Source organism: Bos javanicus, chromosome 22 (genome assembly GCF_032452875.1).
Source record: "Bos javanicus breed banteng chromosome 22, ARS-OSU_banteng_1.0, whole genome shotgun sequence".
NCBI lineage: Eukaryota > Metazoa > Chordata > Mammalia > Artiodactyla > Bovidae > Bos > Bos javanicus.
In genome coordinates this window covers 60,320,605-60,345,527 of record NC_083889.1, presented here as the reverse complement: position 1 = coordinate 60,345,527, position 24,923 = coordinate 60,320,605, and the positions used below count along the sequence as shown (strand labels likewise).

The 24,923-nt window shown below is 67.4% G+C and overlaps 1 protein-coding gene and 1 long non-coding RNA gene across 4 annotated transcripts in view; one reads left to right on the top strand and one right to left on the bottom strand.

Moving 5' to 3' along the window:
• Positions 1-24,603, top strand: part of PLXNA1 (plexin A1) — a 41,107-nt gene extending 16,504 nt beyond the window's left edge. For all 3 annotated transcript variants that reach the window (XM_061397314.1, XM_061397315.1, XM_061397313.1), the window contains 25 exons: positions 191-290; positions 1,645-1,759; positions 4,203-4,403; positions 5,922-6,018; positions 6,088-6,281; positions 6,369-6,520; positions 6,917-7,037; positions 7,293-7,429; positions 9,091-9,258; positions 9,562-9,655; positions 9,797-10,036; positions 10,116-10,259; positions 10,401-10,635; positions 12,282-12,424; positions 13,458-13,714; positions 14,198-14,264; positions 16,636-16,782; positions 17,006-17,165; positions 17,566-17,669; positions 17,848-17,944; positions 18,229-18,419; positions 18,540-18,709; positions 20,036-20,248; positions 20,540-20,690; positions 21,589-24,603. In XM_061397314.1, the coding sequence (XP_061253298.1) occupies positions 191-290; positions 1,645-1,759; positions 4,203-4,403; positions 5,922-6,018; positions 6,088-6,281; positions 6,369-6,520; positions 6,917-7,037; positions 7,293-7,429; positions 9,091-9,258; positions 9,562-9,655; positions 9,797-10,036; positions 10,116-10,259; positions 10,401-10,635; positions 12,282-12,424; positions 13,458-13,714; positions 14,198-14,264; positions 16,636-16,782; positions 17,006-17,165; positions 17,566-17,669; positions 17,848-17,944; positions 18,229-18,419; positions 18,540-18,709; positions 20,036-20,248; positions 20,540-20,690; positions 21,589-21,684 (3,794 nt within the window). In that variant the 3' untranslated portion in view covers positions 21,685-24,603. The remainder of the gene's footprint in view (positions 1-190; positions 291-1,644; positions 1,760-4,202; positions 4,404-5,921; positions 6,019-6,087; positions 6,282-6,368; positions 6,521-6,916; positions 7,038-7,292; positions 7,430-9,090; positions 9,259-9,561; positions 9,656-9,796; positions 10,037-10,115; positions 10,260-10,400; positions 10,636-12,281; positions 12,425-13,457; positions 13,715-14,197; positions 14,265-16,635; positions 16,783-17,005; positions 17,166-17,565; positions 17,670-17,847; positions 17,945-18,228; positions 18,420-18,539; positions 18,710-20,035; positions 20,249-20,539; positions 20,691-21,588) is intronic.
• Positions 5,346-6,497, bottom strand: LOC133235616 (uncharacterized). Its single transcript, XR_009732606.1, has 2 exons — positions 6,413-6,497; positions 5,346-6,219 (listed from the first exon to the last, which is right to left on the bottom strand). It is a non-coding gene; the product is annotated as an uncharacterized LOC133235616 (long non-coding RNA).
• Positions 24,604-24,923: the final 320 nt, after the last annotated feature.

Below are 24,923 nucleotides of genomic sequence, written 5' to 3'. Positions count from 1 at the left end.
CGTGGGGCCCTCCACTCGAGGCGGGGGGCCGTGGTCAGCGCAAGGTGGCAGGGGAAAGACTGCAGCCAGTCCCCGCCCACTGGGGTGGGCGCTGGGCCCCTGGTGGAGGGGAGGGTCCTCGGCAAGGCCCTGCGCTGGCTCCCGGGGCCAACGTAGGGCTCTGGTGACCCGGCTTGTGCTGCTTGCGCAGGAGACCAGCGGGTGGTCAAGCTCTACTTGAAGTCCAAGGAGACGGGCAAGAAATTCGCGTCCGTGGACTTCGTCTTCTACAACTGTAGCGTCCACCAGTCGTGAGTGTCCCACCCCCTCGCCGCTTCTCAGGCCTGACGCCCGGCGCTCAGGAGGCAGCGGGGGTGTGATGCAATGATTCACCCCCTGTGTGCGGTGGGCACCAGAGTGAGGCAGGGCACTGGGGTCGCTGCTGCTTTGTCTGGGCAGGAGACGGCCGGCCAGGGGTGGGCACTCAGGACCTGGTGCCTGGGGGCAGAAGGATCTGGTCCCCGGGGTTGGGGGGCCACTGGGGCGTGGCTGGCAGGCCATGGGTGCTCTCCTGGGGCTTCAGAGGAAGGATGGGAGACGCTGAGGGCCTGGCTGTGTGTCCCCCTGGGTCCGGGCACGTGGGGCAGGGTGCCCAGCCTGGGCGGGGTCAGCCTTGAGCCAAGGCCCTGGGTTTTCAGTTGTGTCTTTGCGGACTAACCCGCAGGCTGACACCCATCTGGCGGCTCACGGGCGCCCACTGGGGGCCTAGGTGTTGCTCCTCCATCGAGGTCCGGCCTCCCCGTGCTGGGCAGGCTGGGATCTTTGGGGTGGGGGCTGTGTTCCAGAGGCTGGGAGGGGGCGAGGCGCTGTGTGGAGGCCGAGCCATGGGCTCCCTGGAGTTGCAGCTGAGGGTTCAGGGCGGGGCTCCGTGGCCTGTCCAGGCCCCCACCCGGCGAGCCTTGTTCCAGTCAGGGAGCCAACTTTCACTAGGTCTGTCCCACCTACGCTTAAATCTTAGTTTATTAGGAAGAGGTGGGATTTAAGACATGCCTCTCAGGACGCCCCTGGTAGTTCGGTGGTTAGCACCACGCTCTTAATGCAGGAGCCTGGGCTTGGTCCCTGGTCGGGGAACTAGACGCCGCATGCTGCCACACAAAGATCCCGAGTGGTGCGGCTGACACCCTGTGCAGCTGGGTGACGGGTAATCGAGAGAAGCCTCTAGTAGTTGCTCCGTCGTGTCCGACTCTCTGTGACCCCGTGGACTGTAGCCCACCAGGCTTCTCTGTCCATGGGATTCTCCAGGCAAAAGTACTGGAGTGGGTTGCCATGCCTTCCTCCAGGGGATCTTCCCGACCTAAGGATCACACCTGGATCTCCTACATTGCAGGCAGATTCTTTATCGTCTGAGCCACCAGGGAAGCCCTAAAACTATATATTAAAAAAAAATTACACAAGAATGTGCCTCTCAGCTGCACTAAATACGTTTTCAGTGTTGATAGTCGAGTGGCCTGGTGCCGGCTTCAGAGGATTCTGTCCTTGAGAGGGTCTGACGGGGCTGTGGGGGGAGCGGGGTGGGGAGCCCCGGCAGGCAGTGAGCAGCTCTGGGCAGCGAGGCGCAGCCCCAGGGTGGGTGGGGCCCCGCTTCACCGCCCGCGTCTCCTGCAGCTGCCTGTCCTGCGTCAGCGGCTCCTTCCCCTGTCACTGGTGCAAGTACCGCCACGTGTGCACGCACAGCGCCGCCGACTGCTCCTTCCTGGAGGGCCGCGTCAACGTGTCCGAGGTACGGGGCTGTGGGCTGGCGCTGGAGGCACAGAGGAGCTGTGTGCGGGGTGCTGGCCAGAAGGGCTGTCCCGCCTGGGACTGTCGCCGGTGGCATTGGCTGGGGGTCACCTCTTGGGGGCTACACGCCAAAGGCATGTCCATGCACAGTGGGGGCAGGGGCCGTCTGTCCAGCATGCTGGTGGGGGGAGGGAGTTCCATGAGGACAGGGGCTGGGCTGAGTTGCAGGTGTCTGGTGGTCTCCGGAGTCACCGTGAGGCCGCATGGTCCTTGACGGTCACTGGGGGTGATAGCTCTGGGGCCGGGCAGAGCCCTGACTTTGTTCCGGGCGGTGGGGCTGGACTTGCCCAGGGAGGAGGACGAGCCAGTGTGGACCCCTCACAGAACCTGCCCTGGCTGCCCTCGCCCACCCCGCGCCTCGTGGGCCTTGGCTTTTCCACTTCCCAGTGAGGATGCACGTCCAGGACAAGCTGGCAGCGGGTGGAAGGAGCCGGGAGCAGGCGGGCACCCGGTGGAGTGGGCGAGTGGATGCCCCAGATGTGCAGCCTGCCCTGGGGGCCGCCCGTGGGCTGAGCCAGCTGGCGGTGGCCGTATAATGACGTGTGAGGGGGGCCCTGGTCCTCACAGGCCGGCCCTGATCACACTGCCTGTCTGAGCTGTTCTGCAGAGGGTGCCCCCCAGGGGTCCCCCAGCAGGGCGCCTGTCTGGGCTTGGCCGTGGACACAGAGCAGCCGGTGTAGACCCTGCTCAGGCCGGGTGGGGACAGGGGCGATCGGGGTCAAGGGGCCTGTTGGAGGTGGGCTGACTTCAGGGACGCCCCCTCTCAGCTGATCCCAGGTCATGTGGGGCTGTCCCTAAGGAGTGTCAGGTTGGCTTCCAGGGTGACCCCCCTCCCCTCAGCGCGTGCTCAGGTCGTGGGGGCCTGGGTCCCAGCTCCCCAGCGCCTTCCTGCCTGCGATGGCGGCTCAGGGTCCTTGCACTTCCACATCTGCTCAGTTGTCTTCAAGGGGGCCACCAGTGCATGGTGGGGAGGGGGCGGCCTGGCGGGGGTCTCATGTGGAGCCCCTGACAGAGGGCCGCCATGCTGTGGGAGTGGCCCATGCCCAGGCCCGGGACTGCCCCCGTCCAGCCTCCGCAGCAGTGGGGCGTGGGGGGTTTCACACCAGGGTCATGTGCCCTGCCAAGGCCCGTGACTGTGGTGCCCCCAGCAGCAGGATGGAGGGCCATCGTCCGGACGCTCCCTTGGTCTGTGTGAGCGGACGGGCAGCAGCAGTCGTGGCCCCTCGTTCGCGTGTGGACCCGGACGGGGCTGGGGAGGGCTCCACACCGCTCGCCTGCCCCCAGCCTGGCCTCAGCCGCTCAAAGGGCTTGCGCCAGGCCCGAGCCGACCCCTCTCTGGGGCCAGGGTCCTGAGAGGCCAAGGCCACAACGAGGCTCTGGCCTGATGGGGGTGGTCTGTGCCCTGAGACCCCCGGGGGACAGCAGCAGCACTTGGCTCCTGGCTGCAGAGGGGGTGAGGTAGGGGACGGTGGGAGCGGGGCCCTGGGGCTCCTGACAGCACTGGAGGGGCAGTGGGGGCCCCGGGCTGGGGGCTGGGCACTGCTGGCTGCTGTGGGCATGTGCCTGCTGGCCGCTGCTGTGGGGCTGTGGCCTGAGCTCCACACGCTCTGCCGGCCAGTGCCCGCGTGCCAGTGAGTGTGCCGTCAGCACCCACGTGCCGGCCAGTGCCTGTGTGCCTGTCTGCCCACGTGCTGGCCAGTGCCCATGTGCCAGCCAGTGTGCCAGTCAGTGCTCGTGTGCCAGTCAGTGTGCCCATCAGCGCGCACATGCCAGCCAGTGCCCGCGTGCGTGCCTGTCGGTGCCTGCGTACCAGCCAGTGTGCCAGTCAGTGCCCACGTGCCGGCCAGTGCCCGTGTGCAGGTGGCCCCCGGGGCACCTGCAGACCCAGCCAGGGGTCAGCCTGCCAGGCCTGCCCTGCTCCCTCGGTGCCCACAGGGGCCCTGGGAACCTCTGCAGAGCCAGCCCTCACGCCTCGGGAGCTGCCTGTTTTCAGCGTCTCTATTTAAAGCTCCTTCTGCGGGGCTCCCGAGGGCCGGCTCCGGCTCCTCCACGGCCGCGCCAGCGCTGCTGCAAGCAAGCCGGGCCGTTGCATCAGTTATTGTTGCTGAAACGCTGGCCCTGGGGGCCGGGCTGTTTTTCTGGCCGCTCTGACTATTTTTACCTACTCCCCGGGCCCCCGGCCCAGAGCTCGTACCTGCTTCTGCCTCAGGGGCCTGTCGGCTGCTCCCAGATGGGGCCCCTCTGGTGAGGGTCCCAGGGGCAGGCCTGCCCAGGTCGTGGTGTGCCGCTGGCGTGCCTGTGTGTGGGGTGGGCGTGCAATGCTAGATCGGGCCCCGTGCAGCCGCCCTCCACCTCCAGCCTCAGCTGCAGCCTTGTACCCCCAGGACTGCCCACAGATCCTGCCCTCCACCCAGATCTACGTGCCAGTGGGCGTGGTGAAGCCCATCACCCTGACCGCCCGGAATCTGCCGCAGCCGCAGTCGGGCCAGCGGGGGTACGAGTGCCTGTTCCACCTCCCTGGGGGCCCGGCCCGCGTCGGCGCCGTGCGCTTCAACAGCTCCAGCCTGCAGTGCCAGAACTCCTCAGTGAGTCCGCTCAGCGCCAGGGCGCCCGCGGGGACCCTGTGCTGTGGGTTTCTGCTTTAGCAAAAGGGCCCCGTGCAGGGAGCGCCCCGGTCACCCCCTCAGGCCACACCAGCCCCTCAGCTGGGAGGTCCCAGGTGAGCAGGCCACAGGGGCCACTCCCAGAGCTGCCCTGATGCTCGGAGGGAGCCTGTCCATCTCAGACGTGGGTGAGGGGCCTGGGTGGGCTCAGGGCACAAGGGACATCCCTGGGGGCCGAGGTCAGGGAGACAGCACCAGCTCCTTTGAGGTGTCCTGTGTCAGGACGTGGCCGCCGTGCGTGGTGGCTGGTGTGGGCAGCCGCCCTTTGAGCCTCCCGTCTGACAGGGTGACCTTCCAAAGGCCTTGGATTGCATCCCGTGAGTTTAGTGATGGTGTCCACAGAGCTAGAACCTCGTTGTGGGAGAGGGGAGAGGGCTGACTTGGCGGTCCTGAGGCGGTCTCCCCATCTGTTCAGGACGGCAGTGGGCCTCCTGGCATGGGTCAAGGCCCTGAGTGGTGGGTGGGTGCCTCTGGGTCATCTGCCCCCAGAACCTAGGGGAGGGGCATGAGGTCCGAAGTCAGGGTCCATTTTTCTTGGCTCTGTCCTGGCCAGGTGGGCCTGGGGCCCAGGGGTCAGCATAGTCTCAGGGCAGGTTGGCCGTCGGCTGGCGCCTAGGGTCCCCACGCCTGCCTGCCTGCCTGGCCAGTCCCGTTTTCTGTCTGCCTCCTTGGCTTCTGTGGGCCCCGCCCTCCGCCTGTCTCTCACTCTGGCTCCCCTTCCTCCCTGTGCCTCCCCAAGCCCACTGTCTCTTCTCCCCATCCCTGGGCCTCTGTCACCTCTGTCCACCACCCCCCCCAACCCCTCCAGGCCCACATTTGTCTTTCCTGCAGCCCCATGTGAAGGGAAAAGAAAGCATCGGGGAGTTTGATAGGATCCAATTACATTCCTGCAGATAAGATGATGATGAATTGCCCTGGGACAGAGCGCAAGTCTTTAGCTGAGAAAGTGGGACACAGCTGGGCTCCCCGGGAGGGCTGTGTCCCTGAGCCCAGCCCAGCCTGGGGGCGCTTGGGGGGTGCAGCCCTCACGAGGGACACATATGTCACACTCAGGGCAGTCCCAGGGGAGGGCTTGTTGCGCCCGCCTGGAGATGAGGAAGTGTCCTTGACGTGTACCCAGGGAGTGCGGGGGAGTCCTGGCGTCCTAGTGGGGGTCACCCTGGAGGCTGTGGTCCTGTGGCTGCTGGAGGGCGGGGGTGGCAGCCGCCTATGTGCAGAGGAGCGGCTGGATGGGGGCAGACACTTGGGCCCTCGGCTGGCTTGGGCGGGGGTGTGGCGGGGATGGATGCCGGGACGGGTGGGGGGATGTTGGGTGTCAGGGTGCAGATTGGCCCCCAGACCCTGTGCTGCCAGGCCTGCCACCAGTGGCTGGTGCCGGAGGTGGCCACGAGGGACACGCAGGCCCGGCTGCGTGGCCTGACCCTCTTCCCGCCGCTGCAGTACTCCTACGAGGGCAACGACGTCAGCGACCTGCCTGTGAACCTGTCCGTGGTGTGGAATGGCCACTTCGTCATCGACAACCCGCAGAATATCCAGGGTGAGCCAGGTGCAGGGCGGCCTGGGGGGCGGGCCTGCGGGCGGCCACTGACCCCTGTCCTCTCTGCAGCCCACCTGTACAAGTGTCCCGCCCTGCGGGAGAGCTGCGGCCTCTGCCTCAAGGCCGACCCTCGCTTCGAGTGCGGCTGGTGCGTGGCCGAGCGCCGCTGCTCCCTGCGTCCTCACTGCCCCGCAGACTCGCCTGCCGAATGGATGCACGCTCGCCACGGCAGCAGCCGCTGTGCCGATCCCAAGATCCTCAAGGTAGGCGCGCCCCCAAGCCTGTGGCCCGGGGTCGGTGGGGGGGCTCCGACACCCGGCCATCGCCCCAGCTGTCCCCTCTTCCCACAGCTGTCCCCTGAGACGGGCCCGCGGCAGGGCGGCACGCGGCTCACCATCACGGGCGAGAACCTGGGGCTGCGCTTCGAGGATGTGCGGCTGGGCGTGCGCGTGGGCAAGGTGCTATGCAGCCCAGTGGAGAGCGAGTACATCAGCGCAGAGCAGTGAGTGGGGCGGGGCAAGAGGGTGGATGGGGCCTGCGGGGCGGGGCCTGCAGGGGTGGGGGCGTGCCCTGCGGGGCGTGCACGTCAAGGTGCTGTGCAGCCCAGTGGAGAGCAGAGTATGTCAGACCCAAGCAGCAAGTGGGGGCGGGGCCTGCGGGGCCATGGCAGAGTGGGTGGGGCCTGTATGGGCGGGCCGGACCTGTGGGGTGGGGCCAGATGGTGGGAGGGGTAGAGTGGGCGGGGCCTGTGTGGGCGGGGCAGGGGCAAGGTGCTGTGCAGCCCAGTGGGTAGCGAGTATGTTAGCGCCTAGCAGTGAGTGGGACGGGGCCTGTGGGACGGGGCCGGCGATTGGGTGGGGCTGGTGCTGCAGCTGCTGAGGCCCCCGCGTGCCCACAGGATCGTCTGTGAGATCGGGGACGCCAGCACCGTGCGGGCCCACGACGCCCTGGTGGAAGTGTGCGTGCGGGACTGCTCCCCTCGCTACCGCGCCCTGTCGCCCAAGCGCTTCACCTTTGTGGTAAGCCCGCCCTCCTGCCCTGCGACCTCTCCTCCCAGGCCCCAGGGGACAAGGGGCCCCCCCAACAACTCGTCCATGGAGGTGGCCCGGGGTTCAGGTGACCTCGAATGACGGCCCCAGCCCCGCGCTGCTCATCTCCAGGGCCTGACTCAGGGGCCCCTTTGCACATGGGACCCTGCCTGTGGGCGCCGTCCCAGACCCAGTGCGCACAGACCTGGGCTTCTCGGAGCCCCAGCCCGTCCCTTCTCTTCCCAGACGCCGACCTTCTACCGCGTGAGCCCTGCCCGCGGGCCCCTTTCGGGGGGCACCTGGATTGGCATCGAGGGCAGCCACCTGAACGCGGGCAGTGATGTGGCGGTGTCGGTCGGCGGCCGGCCCTGCTCCTTCTCCTGGTATGTGGGGACCCCAGGCTCGCCCCGCCTGCCCTGGGTGGCGGTTGGTTCAGATGGCTGGGCGCCCCCTCCGTTGCCTGGGAAACAAGGGGGACTGTGGCGAGCCTGGCTGGGGTAATCACTATGGAAACCTAGAGAGGAGAAGGTTACCATGGAGACAGGCTTTCTCCAGAGCAGGTGGGCGGGGCCTGGGTGGGCGGGGCCTGGCCTGAGGGGCGGCCGCCGAGCCCTACCCTGGGCTGATGCCCCCAGAGCACAGCCGTTTAGAGAAATTCTTAAGAGAGAGAAAGGGAATCTTAACAAAAGCCGGGAGCCTTGAAGTGGATAATTTTAGATTAGGGATGATAATGGAGCGAGCCTTTAAATATTTTCCTGCGGTAATTACCCGTTATCAGACTAATTATTGGTGTTTGCAGCCTGCCGCGTGCGGGCCTGGCGGCTGTGGTTGTAGGCACTGAGGGGACAGGCAGGTGCAGGCGGTGACCGGGCTGGCTGCCCCGTAGGGTGACCCAGCACCCCCACTTCAGCAGCCCGTTTCGCCAGCTCATGGCCCGGACTTGGGATTAGCCTGTTTTCAGATCAGAGACGATGGGGGTGGGGGAGTGAGTGCATCGTGTATGTCCTTCCAGGAAGCAGGAGCCCTGAGCGTGGGGCTCTGACCCTGAGCGTGGGGCTCTGGCCCTGAGTGTGGTCCCTGAGTGTGAAGCTCTGACCCTGAGCATGGGCTCTGACCCTGGGTCTGAGCCTGAGCGTGAGGCTCTGGCCGTGAGCGTGGAGCTCTGACCCTGAGCATGGGGCTCTGGCCATGAGCGTGGAGCTCTGACCCTGAGCGTGGGGCTCTGGCCATGAGCGTGAAGCTCTGACCCTGAGCGTGGGGCTCTGACCCTGAGCATGGGGCTCTGGCCCTGGGTCTGAGCCTGAGCGTGAGGCTCTGACCCTGAGCGTGGGGCTCTGGCCGTGAGTGTGGAGCTCTGACCCTGAGTGTGAAGGTCTGACCCTGAGCATGGGCTCTGACCCTGGGTCTGAGCCTGAGCGTGAGGCTCTGACCCTGAGCGTGGGGCTCTGACCCTGAGCGTGGGGCTCTGGCTGTGAACATGGAGCTCTGACCCTGAGCGTGGGGCTCTGACCCTGAGCATGGGGCTCTGGCCCTGAGCATGGGGTCTGGCCCCGTTGGTCGGACATTGAAACTGTGGGGTCCGTCCAGCTAGCCAGCCCTGGGCGATCGATGGGGCTGTCACAGGGCTGCCTTGAGGCCCAGTGAGCCCCTTCCTGCCCAGCAGGCCTGCTCCTGGTGCCTGTGGGCCTGGCTCTGTGGATCGAGACACAGCCAGATTCATCAGCTGACACCACAGAGGAGGCAGATGCGGGGGTGGGGGTGTCCCCTAGAGAGGGAGCTTGGATCCCAGACCCGCCTCTCAGCTGGGGACGTACCGCACAGGGGCACAGACAGCACCTGGCCCCTGGCAGGGGCTGACGGGGGAAGTGACTCCCACAGTCCTCAGCCGCCTGGAGGCAGGGCCCGCAGTGGCCTGTGTCACGGGGAGGCAGGTGAGGCCGGAGTGGGACGTGGCCAGTGACATGCCTGCAGCCTGTGGTGGTGGAGCCTGGATGCTCAGGCAGGTTGGAGGCGCCTCACTGCCCCTGCCCCGCCGCCCCTCCAGGAGGAATTCCCGGGAGATCCGGTGTCTGACGCCTCCGGGGCAGAGCCCGGGCAGCGTCCCCATAGTTGTCAACATCAACCGCGCTCAGCTCACCAACCCCGAGGTCAAGTACAACTACACCGAGGACCCCACCATCCTGAGGATTGACCCTGAGTGGAGCATCAACAGGTCAGGGCACCCCTGGGGGCCTCCCCCCTGCTCTAAGCCCCGCAGCCCTTGATCTGCCCACCCTGAGCCCCGCGACCCCAGTCCTGAGCCGCCAGAGACCAGCACGTGGCTCGGGGCCCCTGCTGCCGGCTCTCGGCTCAGCCCTCACGCCGTCCCGCCACCCAGCGCGGTGCCAAGAGGCTTTAGCCCTTGACCGCCTCTTGGGAGGCCAGGTGGGGTGTCTGTGCCTCCCGTTTGTGGTGGGCCCTGGGGAAAGGGGCCCCGGGTGTCCCATCTGTGACTCCTACCACCCTCATCTTTTAGTGGAGGGACCCTTCTAACAGTCACGGGCACCAACCTGGCCACTGTCCGCGAACCGCGCATCCGAGCCAAGTACGGCGGCGTTGAGAGGGAAAATGTGAGTCCCTGCTGGGCCCTGCCCCCCACGCCTGCCATCGAGGCCGTGCTTGGGGGGTCCCAGGGAGGGTGGGTGTGCCGCTGCTGGCGCCTGGCCCCTCGTGGAGCAGCCAGCCCAGCGGCCCCTGCCCTGCATCCCCAGAGCTGCCTGGTGTACAACGACACCACCATGGTGTGCCGGGCCCCGTCGGTGGACAACGGCGTGCGCAGCCCACCCGAGCTCGGGGAGCGGCCGGACGAGCTGGGCTTCGTCATGGACGACGTGCGCGCTCTGCTGGTGCTCAACACCTCGTCTTTCCTCTACTACCCGGACCCCGTGCTGGAGCCGCTCAGCCCCACCGGCCTGCTGGAGCTAAAGCCCAGCTCGCCGCTCATCCTCAAGGTGGGCCGCGCGGGGTCGGCGTTGGGGGCGGAGGCTGATTGGCGGCGGCTGCGGCTGGCTCACCCCATCCTGCCCGCAGGGCCGCAACCTGCTGCCGCCGGCGCCTGGCAACTCTCGCCTCAACTACACGGTGCTCATCGGCTCGACGCCGTGCGCCCTCACCGTGTCCGAGACGCAGCTGCTCTGCGAGTCGCCCAACCTCACCGGGCAGCACAAGGTCACGGTGGGTCCACGCCCCCGGCGCCCCACGCAGGGCCACCCACCCCGGAGGGAGCCCCCCAGCGCCTGCACGCCCCACCCTGCCAAGTTCGCGGGGCCCTGAGCCGTGGGCGCCGGGCACCCCCTGAGCGACCTGCGCCCCCAGGTCCGGGCCGGCGGCTTCGAGTTCTCGCCAGGGGTGCTGCAGATGTACTCGGACAGCCTGCTAACGCTGCCCGCCATCGTGGGCATCGGCGGGGGCGGGGGCCTCCTGCTGCTGGTCATCGTGGCCGTGCTCATCGCCTACAAGCGCAAGTCGCGGGACGCCGACCGCACCCTGAAGCGCCTGCAGCTGCAAATGGACAACCTGGAGTCTCGTGTGGCCCTGGAGTGCAAGGAAGGTGGGCGGGAGGCGGGGCTGGGGCGGGGACCGGGGCGGGCTCAGGGGGCAGGCTCGGGGGGCGGGGCTGGGCGGGGCTGGCCCTGCCGCTGAACTGGGCCGCGCTGCCCGCCGAGTCCACTGGTCTCCTACGCTCCCATAGGCCTTGCTGTGCCGGGCTTGGTCCAGGGAGGCAGGGGAGGTCCGAATGGGGCCTTTGTGGGGTGCTCCCTCAGACAGACCCCGCCAGAAGCCCCTGCTTGTGTCCCAGCCTGGCTGGAGGATGCCGGGTGGACACACGGTGTCTCAGTCTTCCTTGCGTGTGAACGGACACGCGTCCAGGTGCGGGGACACTGCGCCTGCTGCTGAGGGCGGCGTGGCGCCCTTTCCCCGGGCGTGGTGGGTGGTCAGTGATCCACGAGCCCGTGTACGTTGTTCCGTCGGGTGGCCGGGGGTGGCCCTGGGGCGGGGGACCTCTCTGTGTGCACGGCCTTCTGCCTGGCCCCTGTTCTGAGTCACCCAGTGGAGCGGGAGTCTGTCCTGCCCTGGAGAGTGAGTGGGGAAAAGCCGGTCAGGCCGCGGCCGCGTCCCCTGTGCTGCGTCCGGTGTCTGCAGCCCAGCCAGGCCTCCTGTCCCCAGAACCCGTCTTCTGGGACTCCTCCCTGTGCGGTGACAGGACGACCCCAGAGGGCAGGCTTGGTGTCCGTGCACCTGGTCACGTGCCCCCTGCCCGCAAGAGCCCCCAACCGGGAGGTGGACCCCGGGGGCGGGGGCGGCCTGAGAGTGGGAGGAGCTCTGCAGGCCGGAAGTCTGAGAAGTGGCCTGGGGGTGGAGGCTCAGGGGGAGGGCCGGGGGCGTCCCCAGGGTGCCCCTGTGTCCAGGGGAGACCAGTGGCTCATCCCCACGGAGCAGAGGCTGCCCCTCCAGAGCTCAGTGCTAAGGGCACGACTGCTGTGGGACCAGTGGGTGGACGTGAGGGGTGGGCACCCCGGCCGGGGCCACTGGGACCCTGGTGGGTTCAGCGCCTGTGTGCCCGTGTGGGCTCCGGGCAGCAGCCTGGACCTGCGCTGGCTGCCATCCAGCTGGCTGGCTTTTCTGGCCGGAGCCCTCAGCCAGCGGGAGAAGGGTGGGCGTCTACTCAGAGCCCAGCCCACGCGTGCCTCTCAGAGCCCTTTCGGTGCGGGGCACTCATGAGAACGACCGGGGGCCCCAGAGCAGATGCCCAGCAGCGGACAGGGAGGTGAGGACTGGCTCCTGTTCAGCGCCCCTGACATGCCCGGCGCCCTCTGGCTCCTGACCAGACAGTGCACACCTCACAGCTCTGGAATGTTCTGAGAACTGCGGAGCCGCCCCGAACGGGCGGGCATGTTGGGGGCCCGCTGGCCTGAGTGGTGGACAGCTCTGCTCCCTCCCAGGCAGCCAGAGCCAGGGCAGCCACAAGCACCCCGGCCTCTGGGACCGGGGCCCCCAGCCCAGCCCGATCTCTGCCCTCGTCTCGGTTACGTCTGCAGCAGCTCGGGGGTGGGGGACACAGCCGGGCAGGCCCAGCAAGACCCTGAGTGTCGGGTGGGCAGGGCTGGAGGGTGGGCAGGGCCGGGTGGGTCCCGCAGGACCCTGTGTGGGGTGGGTGGGGCCGGGCAACCACCTTGATGCCTCGTCTGGCCGCAGCCTTTGCCGAGCTGCAGACGGACATCCACGAGTTGACCAACGACCTGGACGGCGCCGGCATCCCCTTCCTGGACTACCGCACCTACGCCATGCGCGTGCTCTTCCCGGGGATCGAGGACCACCCAGTGCTCAAGGAGATGGAGGTGGGCTGCCGGCCCTCTCCGTGGGGGTCCTGGGGCCCTGGAGCAGCGGGGGCCTGGGGGCCAGCCCGAGCCTCCTGGGAGGGGGGCCTGGTGCCAGCAAACCACCCCTAGCCTGGGCTCCCGGGGCCCAGCAGTTTCTCTGGGCCTCTGGTCCACCATGCACCACCCACGCTGGCCAGCCTGCTGAAGGGGAGTGGGCTGGCTCCCACATCCTCCTGGGCGCCCCAGTGGCTGGCCAGGAGCCCACGCCCCGGTTCAGAACTGGCAGGACTCAGCAAGTCCGGTCTGTCATGCTTTGTGGGCAGGGCCATCCCTTCCCCGCACCCCTAGGATGTCGGGGCTCCGACCCCATCCCAGGTGGCTCTGTGGGTGGAGACCTCCTCTCTAGCGACACCTCAGCAGGCCTTCCCGTCACTGGCAGGGGCCCTGGGCTGCTCACTGCCGCTTGCTTCCCGGGGTGGCGCCGCGCGGGGGCTCCCTGTCCTGGCAGGTGTCGGTCCGCTGTGCTATGTGACGGGTCTTAGGTGTGACTGTGTGTCCCGCCTGAGCTGGGAGCCTGTGTCCCTTCTGCTTCAGTAAGCTCTGGGGCAGAAAAGAGCGAACACGTGGGGCCCTGGAGCCAGCCATGCCTGCATCCCACCCCCATGTCCCACCCCTGTGCTGGGAGACCCCAAAGAGCCACGCCCCTGTCCGGACTTCAGTGTCCACTGTGCGGTGGGGAGAGGGGTTTCTGTGTTGGTGCTGGCGTCAGTGGCCGCGGACGGGCACTCCTGGTGCCAGTGGACACCAGGCTTCCTCTGAGCTGTTGGAGCCAGGCCGCGCAGAGGGAGGTGGGGCAGACACCTCACCGCTGTGCCCAGACCTCTGCCCACCATGGGCTTCTCATGTAGCTGCCAGGCCATAGCCATTCTGTGGGGACTTGGGGCTTGGGGTCCCGCCAGGGTGATGGGTGACTGGACGCCCAGGCCTGCACGGTCCCTCAGCCAGAAGGGGCTGGTGCTTCTTAGATCTGAGCAGGCCTGCGGTCCCCCAGGTGCAGGCCAATGTGGAGAAGTCGCTGACGCTGTTCGGCCAGCTGCTGACCAAGAAGCACTTCCTGCTGACCTTCATCCGCACGCTGGAGGCCCAGCGCAGCTTCTCCATGCGGGACCGCGGCAACGTGGCCTCGCTTATCATGACGGCCCTGCAGGGCGAGATGGAGTATGCCACGGGCGTGCTCAAGCAGCTGTTGTCCGACCTCATCGAGAAGAATCTGGAGAGCAAGAACCACCCCAAGCTGCTGCTGCGCCGGTGCGTCCCCGCCCCACCCCCGCCTGCCCCCCGCCCCCCGCCTCCCTGTGTACCCCACCCGCCCCCGCCCCCGCCCCCTTGTGGCCCCACCCACCTGCACCCCTGTGTCCCTGCCCACTGCCCCCCTGTAGCCCCCACCTCCCTGTGCTCCTGCCCGCCCACGCCCCCTCCCTGCCTGCGTCCCTCTGCCCCATGCCTGTGTACCCCTGCCCACCTACAACCTGTCTGCCCACTGTGCCCTGGGCATTCCTGTGCCCACCCACAGCCTGGCTCACCGACACCCCTGCCCGCCCACCCCTGCGGCAGTGCGTCCACTGGCCCAGCCCAGGCACTGCTGAGGCGACTCTGGGGACCCACCTGGGGTATGCCCTGTCTGGGATCCTTGTTGCTGGGTGACACGTGCTCTGAGGCCAGGCCTGACCACTGGCCCTGAGGCAGTGGGGGTCGGGTGGGCCTGAGGTCACCCCACGTGCTCTGTTCCAGGACTGAGTCAGTGGCCGAGAAGATGCTAACCAACTGGTTCACTTTCCTTCTGTACAAGTTCCTCAAGGTGGGTGGCCGTGGGGGCCTGTGTGGGGTTGGGGGCTGCAGGTGCCTGCCACGGGTCCTCAACCTGGAGGCACGGAGGGGCCAAGACCCTGGTGTGACACACCCGGGACACGCGTCTGTCCACTGGCGTCTCCAGAGGCCGTCCTGTCCTCCCTGAGCAGCCGAGGCAGAGTGCACGCCTGGCTCTCGTGGGGGTGGATGGCCGCACGTGGCTAAGCGGGCTGGAGGTCCAGGCTGCGTGGGGTTCATGTGGTCCCTGTGGCCCAGACCAAGGCTCACACGGAGCCCCTGGGCAGGGCGTCTGATTCAGCCCCTGTGCTGGCCCAGCCTGAGGAGGTGCCTGGTGGGGGGCACTCCCGTCGACCCCGTGCTGAGGAGGGGGCAGCCACCCGGGCTTCCTCCTGTTGTTGCCCAGACAGTTACCCCCAAGCCCTGGAGACCAGCCCTGGGGAGCCAGGCTATTGGAACGGGGTATATAGCCTGTGGGTGGCTGGACATGGGTGCAGATGGGCCTCACTGGGGCTGTGAGCAGCTCAGTGGGTCACCTGCGTTTTAGAGCTGGGAGGTTGTCCAACCCTGAGGTGTGTCTGACTTCCCTCGACAAACCCGAAGGCTTGGCAGGCGGGCCTAGTGTTCCCACGGTCAGTGCTCCACAGTGGATGAGGAAGCGGCCATGGAGCCCCGTGACAGGCGGCCCGGATCTGGTCCTCTCTGTGTGACCCTGTGACGGGCAGCCCGGGTCTGGTCCTCTCTGTGTGCCCAGGTGACAGGCGGCCCGGGCCCGGTCCTCTCTGTGTGCCCGGGTGGCAGGCGGCCCGGGTCCGGTCCTCTCTGTGTGCCCGGGTGGACGTGGCCTCGGGCCTTGGTGGTGTCCCATGTCGGGGAAGATGGTGGGCCTTCCCGTCGTCTATGCTGGGGGCTGAGGCTGGCCGCTGCAGCTCAGCAGTCATGATAGCCCTGCTGGGCCGCAGGGCCGACGGGAAGGGGCGGCAGTGAGGGCATGGATAGGTCTGTGTAGGGTGAGCAGAGGCGTGGGGGTGGGGCAGGGGGTAGCCAGACGGAGACTGGAGGCCCAGGGGTGGACGCGAGGTCCAGAGAGGGGGGCTGGGCGGGCTGGTCTGGGGGAAGGTGGCTCAGCACACGGCCAGCTCATGCAGGAGGGCGGCAGGAACGGGGCTGGCTGCTGCTTGTAAAATATAGTGGTTTGCAGCCCATGTGATGTGCTCGTGTGTGTGTTACAGAGACTTCATGTTTTCGAGCTGTTTTATGTTTACGACGCTATGAAGCCAAGTTTGCAGGCAAAACACCTTGAGAGATGGGCATGCTGTTGGATGGAGGGTTGAGGGGCGATCTGCACTCACAGCCACGCCTGGGCAGCCATCTCTTTAATCACACTGCCTGATTAAAGGCGGGAGCACCCAGTTCGAGGCCGTGTTCGGGGGGCCAGGGGCCAAGGAGCTGGAGCGGGCTGGGCAGCCGTCTGCCTGTGTCTCACTCACCCCCAAGCCCCAGGGCTGCCGAGACGGAGGCTACATGTCTGGCCCAGGCAGGGACTCAGTTGGAGCTAGGAGCCCTCCCCCAACAGCTGTTCCTTCATGGTGCCTGTTGTCCAGTGGTGTCCGCAGAGGCTCCCCTGACCCCCACCCTGCACTGGGGGTGTGACAGGAGCACCACACTTGGCCTGGCCTTTGGGCGGCCTCCACCCCAGAGGGGAGACGGCAGGGAAGCATGCAAGACCAGTTACAGGGGCGTCAGACCCGCGGGCGCGGGCACCCCGGGACAGCAATGAGGCCCAGCGCCCTTCTGAGAGGCACCTTGGGTGGGGTCCGCAGTGGGGTCCTCTGGGGTGGGAAGACCCGAGGGGTGGAGCCCTGGTCACTGGTGGAGGCCCGGACGCGGGGCGCGCTGGGTGGCAGGGGAGCAGCGGGACGTGGGAGGGACGTGAGGTGGGGGTTGGGCAGCACAGAGGCGCCCAGGCGCACCAGGCAAGTGTCTGCTCCGGGACTGTGTTGACCGCATGCTCTGGAGCAGCGGACGGAGGGGCAGGGGGTCCCTGACTTCCCGCGGGCGACGGTCACACCCAGTGCTGGGGCCGGGCCTGGCCTCATCCGTGGGCGGCACCGGCGGCCCTGGGCAGGAGTGGAGCTGGGCCCGCAGTCCTCCCGACACCAGGCCGCCTGTCCCCCGGGGCCCCTGCTGAGCTTTCCTCTGGGAGTTTCAGACCCACCAGGGGGATGGTTTCCAGTCAAGGGCTTTGATCACTTCCTCCTTGCACTTTGGGAGCGGGGTTCTCGGGTGGGCCGAGTTGCCCTTCCGGCAGGGCCAGGGCCGGCGCCGGGCCAGAGCCTGACGCCCCCGGCCCATACCCGCAGGAGTGCGCAGGGGAGCCGCTCTTCATGCTCTACTGCGCCATCAAGCAGCAGATGGAGAAGGGCCCCATCGACGCCATCACGGGCGAGGCTCGCTACTCGCTGAGCGAGGACAAGCTCATCCGGCAGCAGATTGACTACAAGACACTGGTGCGAAAGGGGGAAGTCGGGGGCCAGCCACATGCCCCAAGCCCCGCCCTCCCGCCCGCCACTCACATAAACCCCACCCATCTGCCCACCCCCACCCCAAACCCCGCCCACCCGCCAGCCACTCCCCAAACCCCGCCTACCCGCCCTCCCATGTCCACACACCCTTCCCCGCCCACTACCCAGCGAGGCGCAGGGAGCCGATCTCGCGTTCTCCCATCCTCAGACCCTGAACTGCGTAAACCCCGAGAATGAGAACGCGCCCGAGGTGCCGGTAAAGGGGCTGAACTGTGACACGGTGACGCAGGTCAAGGAGAAGTTGCTGGATGCCGTGTACAAGGGCGTCCCCTACTCCCAGCGGCCCAAGGCTGGGGACATGGACCTGGGTGAGTCCGGGAGGGGCGCTGGCCCGGACGGTGGGAGGGCAGGGCTGTGATCTTGGGTGGGCTCCCCAGACTCCTCCCCAGGGTGGTAGAAGCCTTCGAGGGTGGGGTCCCATTTGCATCTAAAGCTGGGGGCTCACTGGCTCACCAGGAGGATAAGTAGGGAGGGAAAGTAGAGAAGAGCTGGTCTGGGCTGGTCTGGTCCCGTGGTGGACAAGGCTGGGCAGTGGAGGGAGGCCTGAGCGCCAGGCTGGGAGGAGGGCACACACAGGGTCCCTGGGGCCGCCTGGGGTGGGATATAGGGCTGCAGCTCAGTGCAGACAGGACGTGGACTGGAGGCAGGGCCTGCCCCTCTGCTGCCCAGCGTCCACTCAGGGCGCCGGGACCCTCCCCTCCCCCGCAGAGTGGCGGCAGGGCCGCATGGCCCGTATCATCCTGCAGGACGAGGACGTCACCACCAAGATCGACAACGACTGGAAGAGGCTCAACACGCTGGCGCACTACCAGGTAAGCTGCCGCGGCCGCGCTCGCCGTGTGGGCCGCGCTCCCTGCCGCCCTGGCGCACTACCAGGTGAGCTGCCGCGCTCCCTGCCGCCCTGCAGGTCCTGGGCCCGGGAGGCTGAGGCCCAGGGGAGAGACCGGCTCCGGGTGGTGGTTCCCATGTCACCTGGTCCTCCGTCCGCAGGTGACAGATGGGTCCTCAGTGGCCCTGGTGCCCAAGCAGACGTCCGCCTACAACATCTCCAACTCCTCCACCTTCACCAAGTCCCTCAGCAGATATGGTGAGGACCGGCCGGCGGGGGCAGGGGCAGGCCACTGACCGGGACAGGACCCTTGCCCCAGGCACCGTGAGGCTGCCTGGGATGGCTTAGTCATGGCCTGTCCCTGGGCCACTTGGCCTTGCCCTGGGCAGCACGGGCTCCTCGAGGCCATCACATGTGTCATCCCAGGGCATGGCTCCCCCTAGGTTTCAGATGGGGACACCAAGGCTCAGCCAGGGTCCCCAGCCAGGCGGGCGGGCGGGTGAGGGTACTGGACGCCATGACTGATGGTGGGGTGCCCGCAGAGAGCATGCTGCGCACGGCCAGCAGCCCCGACAGCCTGCGCTCGCGCACGCCCATGATCACACCCGACCTGGAGAGCGGCACCAAGCTGTGGCATCTGGTCAAGAACCACGACCACCTGGACCAGCGCGAGGGTGACCGCGGCAGCAAGATGGTCTCAGAGATCTACCTGACACGGTTGCTGGCCACTAAGGTGGGGGGTGCGGGCCGGGGGTGAGGAGTTCCTGGGGCGGGGGGGTCGGGGGCGGGGTGGGGGTGCCTGGGAGGGGCGGGGCAGCCCCTGAGCTGTGCCCCGCCCCCGCCCCGCCCCCAGGGCACGCTGCAGAAGTTCGTGGACGACCTGTTCGAGACCATCTTCAGCACAGCACACCGCGGCTCGGCTCTGCCGCTGGCCATCAAGTACATGTTCGACTTCCTGGACGAGCAGGCCGACCAGCACCAGATCCACGACGCGGACGTGCGCCACACCTGGAAGAGCAACTGGTACGGTGGGGGGGGCGGGGGGGGGGGGCGCGGCGGCCAGTCCCCTCCACGCTGGCCCCCGTGACTCACCCGGCACGAGAAGCTGCTGCTCAGCTTGTGGGGCGTGTGCGCACGGGGGCGCGGGCCCGGTCCCCTCCACGCGGGCCCCCCTGACTCACCCGGCACGAGAAGCTGCTGCCCAGCTTGCAGGGCATGTGCGCACGTGGGCGCACAGTCGGTCCCCTCCACGCGGGCCTCCCTGACTCACCCAGCACGAGAATCTGCTGCCCAGTTCGCAGGGCGTGTGCACACGGGGGCGCGGGGCTGGTCCCCTCCACTCGGGCCTCCCTGACTCACCTGGGAAGAGAAGCTGCTGACCATCTTGCGGGGGCGTGTGCGCATAGGTGTATTCACTGGGCGTGCAGGATGGTGTGCTGGTGTGACCTGTGTGAGATATGGCTCGGGGGCCCAGCCCGTGCTGCCTACAGCAGCGAGGGTGATGGGACAGCGACCCCCTCCTAGCCCAGGCCCCCAGGCCAGCAGCCACTACCGGTCGGGCTCTCACCTCCAGAGCGGGCGGGGCACCCCGGCAGGGTGGGCCTGGTCCTCAGTAGCTCTGTGCCTCTGGCCTCTTCCTCCTCGTCCCCTGACTCCTCCCAGTACCCTGGCCTCTGTGTGCTGCTGCTGCTCCCCGAGCCTCATTCTCTCTGAGTGAGCCCACCTGGGCCTTCATCTCCACCTCTGCTGCCCACAGACTTTGAGGGGGTCCACAGGGCATGGGGGGAGGCAGCGTCGTGTAGGTCAGCATCATCCTGGGGCATTCCTAGGATGACGGAAGTTTCCAGGTGTGTGCTGGCCACGTGGCCAGGTGCAGCTGGGAGTACCTGACGTAACTGGTGCAGCCAAGGACCTGAATTTTTAGCTTAGTGACACACGGCTAGAGCTTTTAGCCCGGCTAGTGGCTGTCAAACAGATTGGTGTTTGGGGTCGGAGGTCAGTTGTCTCCGGGAGCCCTTCCTGGTCTTGTTACCAAGACTCGCGTGGGCAGGAACAGGGGAGCTGAGTGGGCCCTGAACAGGCACTCAGGCCTGGAGGACCCCGGCTGCGCACACGAGTGACCCCAGGTGACAGCGCCTCTGGGTGTGCACCCTTCTCTCTGGGACTGTGGGCAGCGGTGCAGCCCTCACTGCCGGGCTGTCTGGGCCCGTCTCCCCGGCTGCGTGGAGCCCCACAGTCGCTGCGCAGACTGGAGGCAGGAGGACGGGGAGGCCACAGGTCAGCCCTTCCCGCTGCGCCCCGGGGGTGGCCGAGGCCCCTCTGACGCTGCCTGCGCCCGCCTGCCTGCAGCCTGCCCCTGCGCTTCTGGGTGAACGTGATCAAGAACCCTCAGTTCGTGTTCGACATCCACAAGAGCAGCATCACGGACGCCTGCCTGTCGGTGGTAGCCCAGACCTTCATGGACTCCTGCTCCACGTCGGAGCACAAGCTGGGCAAGGACTCGCCCTCCAACAAGCTGCTCTACGCCAAGGACATCCCCAACTACAAGAGCTGGGTGGAGAGGTGGGCGGGGCCGGGGGGGGGGGAGACGCAAAGGGGGCGGGGCCGGGCCGGGCAGGGTACGCAGGGGGAGGGGCTTTGTGGGGGAGGCAGAGGGGGCTGGCAAGGGACGCACAGTGGGTGGGGCTGGCGGGCGGGAGATGCAGAGGGGGCGGGGCCGGGGCCGGGCGGGGTACGTAGGGGGCGGGACTTGGGGGGGTGCAGATGGGAAGGGGCTGGGGGGCGGGGAACGTAGAGAGGGTGAGGCCGCAGAGGGGGCAGGCCTGTTCCTCGCTCACACGCCCACCGCTGCAGGTACTACGCAGACATTGCTAAGATGCCCGCCATCAGCGACCAGGATATGAGCGCCTACCTGGCCGAGCAGTCGCGGCTGCACCTAAGCCAGTTCAACAGCATGAGCGCCTTGCATGAGATCTACTCCTACATCACCAAGTACAAGGACGAGGTCAGTGCAGACTCGTCTCTGCCCCGGGCTGCTGGACAGGCCTGGTGTCCTCGGCCTTCACACCGGCTCTGCTGCTGGGGGCCGGCGCTGGGCCTCCCTTAGATGTTAGGGACGGAGGACTGCGCCACAGGCTGGAGAGGCCCACTGGGCATGGCTGGGGCCCAGTCCTGAGGCCAGGGCAGGCCCGCCACAGAGCGTCGCGCGCGGGAGGAGGGTGGCGGTGGCTATGGGGTATGTGGGCGTCAGGGCTGCGGGCTTCTCCCGGGCACACAGAACCTGACTGCCAGGGGTTGGAGGGCAGGGCGGGCATGTCAAGAAGTGGGGTGGGGTGGGCGAGGGAGAGGGTCAGGAGCCTGGTTCCCTGGGTCGAGAGGGTGGAGCAGTCAGCTCCGGAGACTTGGCCACAGGGCCGGACTTAGGGGTGGCAGGGAACCAGGGGACGGTCAGCTGAGACTGGAGGAGGGGCTTGGGGAGGGAGCCCAGAGCAGAGAAGCGGCTGTGCTGAGCCTGGGGCCAGCGGGCAGGGGCTGCGGGGGCAGGAGGGCCCGCCATGACCTGGGGTGGGGCTCGGTGAGGGGCACACAGACAGGGGCTGCGGGGGGAGGGCGGGGATGGCAACATGGCCGCTGGCGAGGGGGCGGCGCTGCCTGCCCACAGGATACACAAGTGTGAGCAGGGGTCACAGAGGACCCCTGGGAGTTCAGAGACACTGCACCCCGGGGACCTGGAGGGCTAGCAGGGGACCCGAGCACCGTTTGGGTGGTTTCAGGAGAAGAGGGTGGGGAGGAGACCCTGGCGACCTGGGGGTCCTGGATCCAAGCCCAGGTCCCTCAGGCTCCGGCGGCGGGCACCGTGTGTGGTCTTGGAGCCCGCCTGAGGCCTCTGCCCGCCCCTGCAGATCCTGACGGCCCTGGAGAAGGATGAGCAGGCACGGCGGCAGCGGCTCCGTGGCAGGCTGGAGCAGGTGGTAGACACCATGGCCCTGAGCAGCTGAGCCACCGGCCCAACTGTCCGGCCAGCGGCAGTGAGTGAGAGGGCCCTGGCGGCGGCCTCCGCCTGGCGGCCAGAGCTGGGAGGTCCACGGAGGCAGCCTCGCCCGCCATGCCAGGGTCCTGTGCTGGGGCCAGGTGTGCGGCCCTGGACCCCGGCCCCTGCGTCCCCTTCCTGCCTGTGGGGTCCCAGCTCTTCTTTGGTGTGGGTGAGGCGGTGACTGCAGCCCTCCCCACACCCAGAGCTGTTTGCAAGGGGCTGGGGAGCCCAGGTATGACCCGGCCCCCTCAGGACAGCAGGGGGACTGCCAGAGCCCTCCAGGAAGGAGAGGCGAGGCTGCGGAGGCCAGCGGGCCAGGCCCGGGGCTAGGCGGGCCAGTGTGCCCGCCTCCTGGGCAGAATCTGAAGGCTGGGCCTGGCTGGCAGCCTGGGAGGGGAGGCGGCACGCCCAGGGCCCCGCCGCAGGGAGCTGAAGTCGGCCTTGGCCAGCGCCACCCACCTGCCACATCCTGGCATCCCCACGCCCGCCGCCGCTGCCATCCTCCGATTCACCGCGTGCTCTCCGCGGTCGAGGCCGGAGCGCTGCGTCGACCTCGCCCAGAGAGAGGCCCCTGGCTCCCTCCTATGGAGGGGCTGCAGGACGGCTCCACGCGGGGCCCAGGTGACTTCCGGAAGGACTCGGGTCCCCGTTTGTCCTCAGGGCTGTGCCTCTGGGAGCCACTGGGGCCTGGGGCTCTGGGCTGTGAGTGCACGTTCCCCTTATTTATTCCCCCCCTACCCCCCCGAAACCCGCCCTGCCCCAGGCTGAGCTCTCTGCTGTGGAAGGCCCCGGAGCCTGGCTGATCAGCCTCCTGCCCACTCCCCAACCTCCCGCCCACCCCCCAGCCTCCCACCCACCTTCCTGGGGCTTTCGTCTGGCCCCTCAGCAGCGTGCTGGCCCCTTGGAGGGTGGGACGCTTGGGGGACGTTGCTCGTTTTTTAGGGGAACAAGGGAGTCCTTCTGTGCTTGGACAGCTGGAGCTGTGGGGCCTCGGACCCTACACAGTGGCCTGGCCGGCAGCAGGACGCAGTGACCAGAGGGCTTGGAGGTCGGGGCCGCCCACCCTGCCCTCAGCTAGCAAGAGTACACATTTTTAATTAAAAAACCTGTACATATATATACATATATATATATATATATATGTGGCTCTGCCTGTCTCCAGCCCCAGTGGGGTCCTGTACAGTTAACTGGAGGAGGAGGAATTTTACAGTTCAGAGTAAGAGCCGAGGCACCGGGACAGCCAAACCAAATGGGCGTGGCCGGCGTGGCCAACGTCTCCCGCTGGAGCGCCCGGGCCTCCGAGTCCAGCTGCGGGGCAGCCTGTCTCCGTGTTGGCGTGAGGAGACTGCTCGGCCGAGAGCTTCCCGGAGGCGGGCGGTGGATTCCTGCATGACTGTGCTAGCGTTTAGTATGACTTGATCTTTTTAAAACTGCAAGTGTTGAATACTAGAGGTTGTTAGGCCCCTTTTTTTCATGTTTTTTAATTAATCAGTCACTTGTGAAGGCAGTGGCCCGTCCCCTTTTCAATTCACTTTTTCGACGGTACTACAGATCCCCGCGGACTTTTAAGGGACAGCTAACTGTGGCCGGCCCCGCGCCTACCCCGACGCGGCGTGAGCCCGCCTGAGAGCCTCCATCAGCTGAGCAGCTGCTCCCCCGCGGGGAGGAGGGGTGAAGTCCGCCACCTCCTGACTCAGGAAGCTCCTGGAACTGGGGGTCAGAGGCCCCCAAGCCCCACGGGCGCTGAGTAGGGCTCGGGCCCCCACGCGGTGGGTGTCCAGCAGGAGCTCAGGCCAGGCAGGCGCCGGGTTCCTGTGTGTGGCCCTTTCCCCCGAGTCTTCCCTGAAGCTGCTTCTGATCGAAGCCCCCGTTCTTCCAGCCCCACTCCGGCCAGGGGGCTCCTTGGCCCCCGGCACCGCCCTCTCCGGAATCCAGTCCCCACCCCTTTCCTGGGCCTCCCTGGTCCTCACGCCCGTCCTGTGGTTGGGTCGGCAGGTTGGGCGGTGGGGACGCAGAAGCGCGGAGCTGCCGGCCCTGCCCAGCGCGTGGCCTCACAGAGCACAGAGGCGGGTTGGGGCGAGCACTTTAGCGCTGCTTGTTTACACACGAGCCAGTCACGGACCTGAGCCTGCCGCCCACCCGGCAGCACGGCCGCATGTCCTTCCCGGGGCAGGAGTCAGGCCGGATCCTCATCACCCAGCCCCCAGCCTGTCTCGCCCTTCGCACCTCCGGATCCTCCTGCCTGGCACTCTGACCCAGAGCCCAGCTCTGGCCTGAGGGTGGCCGGAGCACGGAGTGGAGCCCTGCTCTGCAGTCCTGGGGCCGGGAGGCTGGGCCAGACTGCCCACCTGTCCGGACTCTGCTGCTACTGCCTGCTGCCCCGGGCTGCCTCCCTTGCTGTCGCCCGCACGCCTCTCAGGAGCGCCAGGGATGGCTCGGCCACGGTCGGGAGCCTGGCCTCTCCATATACCTCGAGCTTGCCCACACTCCTCGACCCGGGCCCGGCCCCGTCCCACAGGAGAGGCCCCCACCCCCGCTTTGCCCTTGCCGAGCGAGCCCTACCTGGCTCTCCCCCAGTGCTGGAGCTGAGGGCTCACGCCGTTGGTGCTACACAAGCTAGAGTAGATATATTTAGAGAGAGAGATATTTTTAAGACGAAGCCCACAGTTAGCTGTCCTTTAACGCCGCAGAGCCCCCACCCAAAAGAAGAGCGATGGCTCGGCGGCCTGAGCGGCCCCTCGGCCGCTGCCTCTCCCAGGGGCGGCGTGGCTGAGGCGCTCAGCTTGCAGGTTGTGTAAATACACGGCTATTTCCTATTTTACTGTCTCAGATTTAGTACTTGTAAATACACACACATTAAGGAGAGTAAACATTTTTGCTAAAACTCAGGGCTCCGGGTTTTCCTTGCTGGGAGGGGTCTAGGGTGGAGCCACATGGGCACCACAACAGCCAGCCCATCCCACTCCCCCACCCCCACCCCCTGCCCCACCTCCCTCTGAGCCGCATTTCCCGGGGTGTCAAGGCTCCTGCCCTCAGGGGGTGACTGCAGCAGGGGCCCCCAGGACCACCACCTTTGTTCTTCGGTGGGCCCTGAGGATGGGGGGCCCAGCATCACAACTGGCCCCAGGGCCACCGGGCATTTCAGCTGAGACTTAAACCGGGGCCTGAGCCCCATCCAGAGGGTCCTGTTGACCTGGGCCCCCG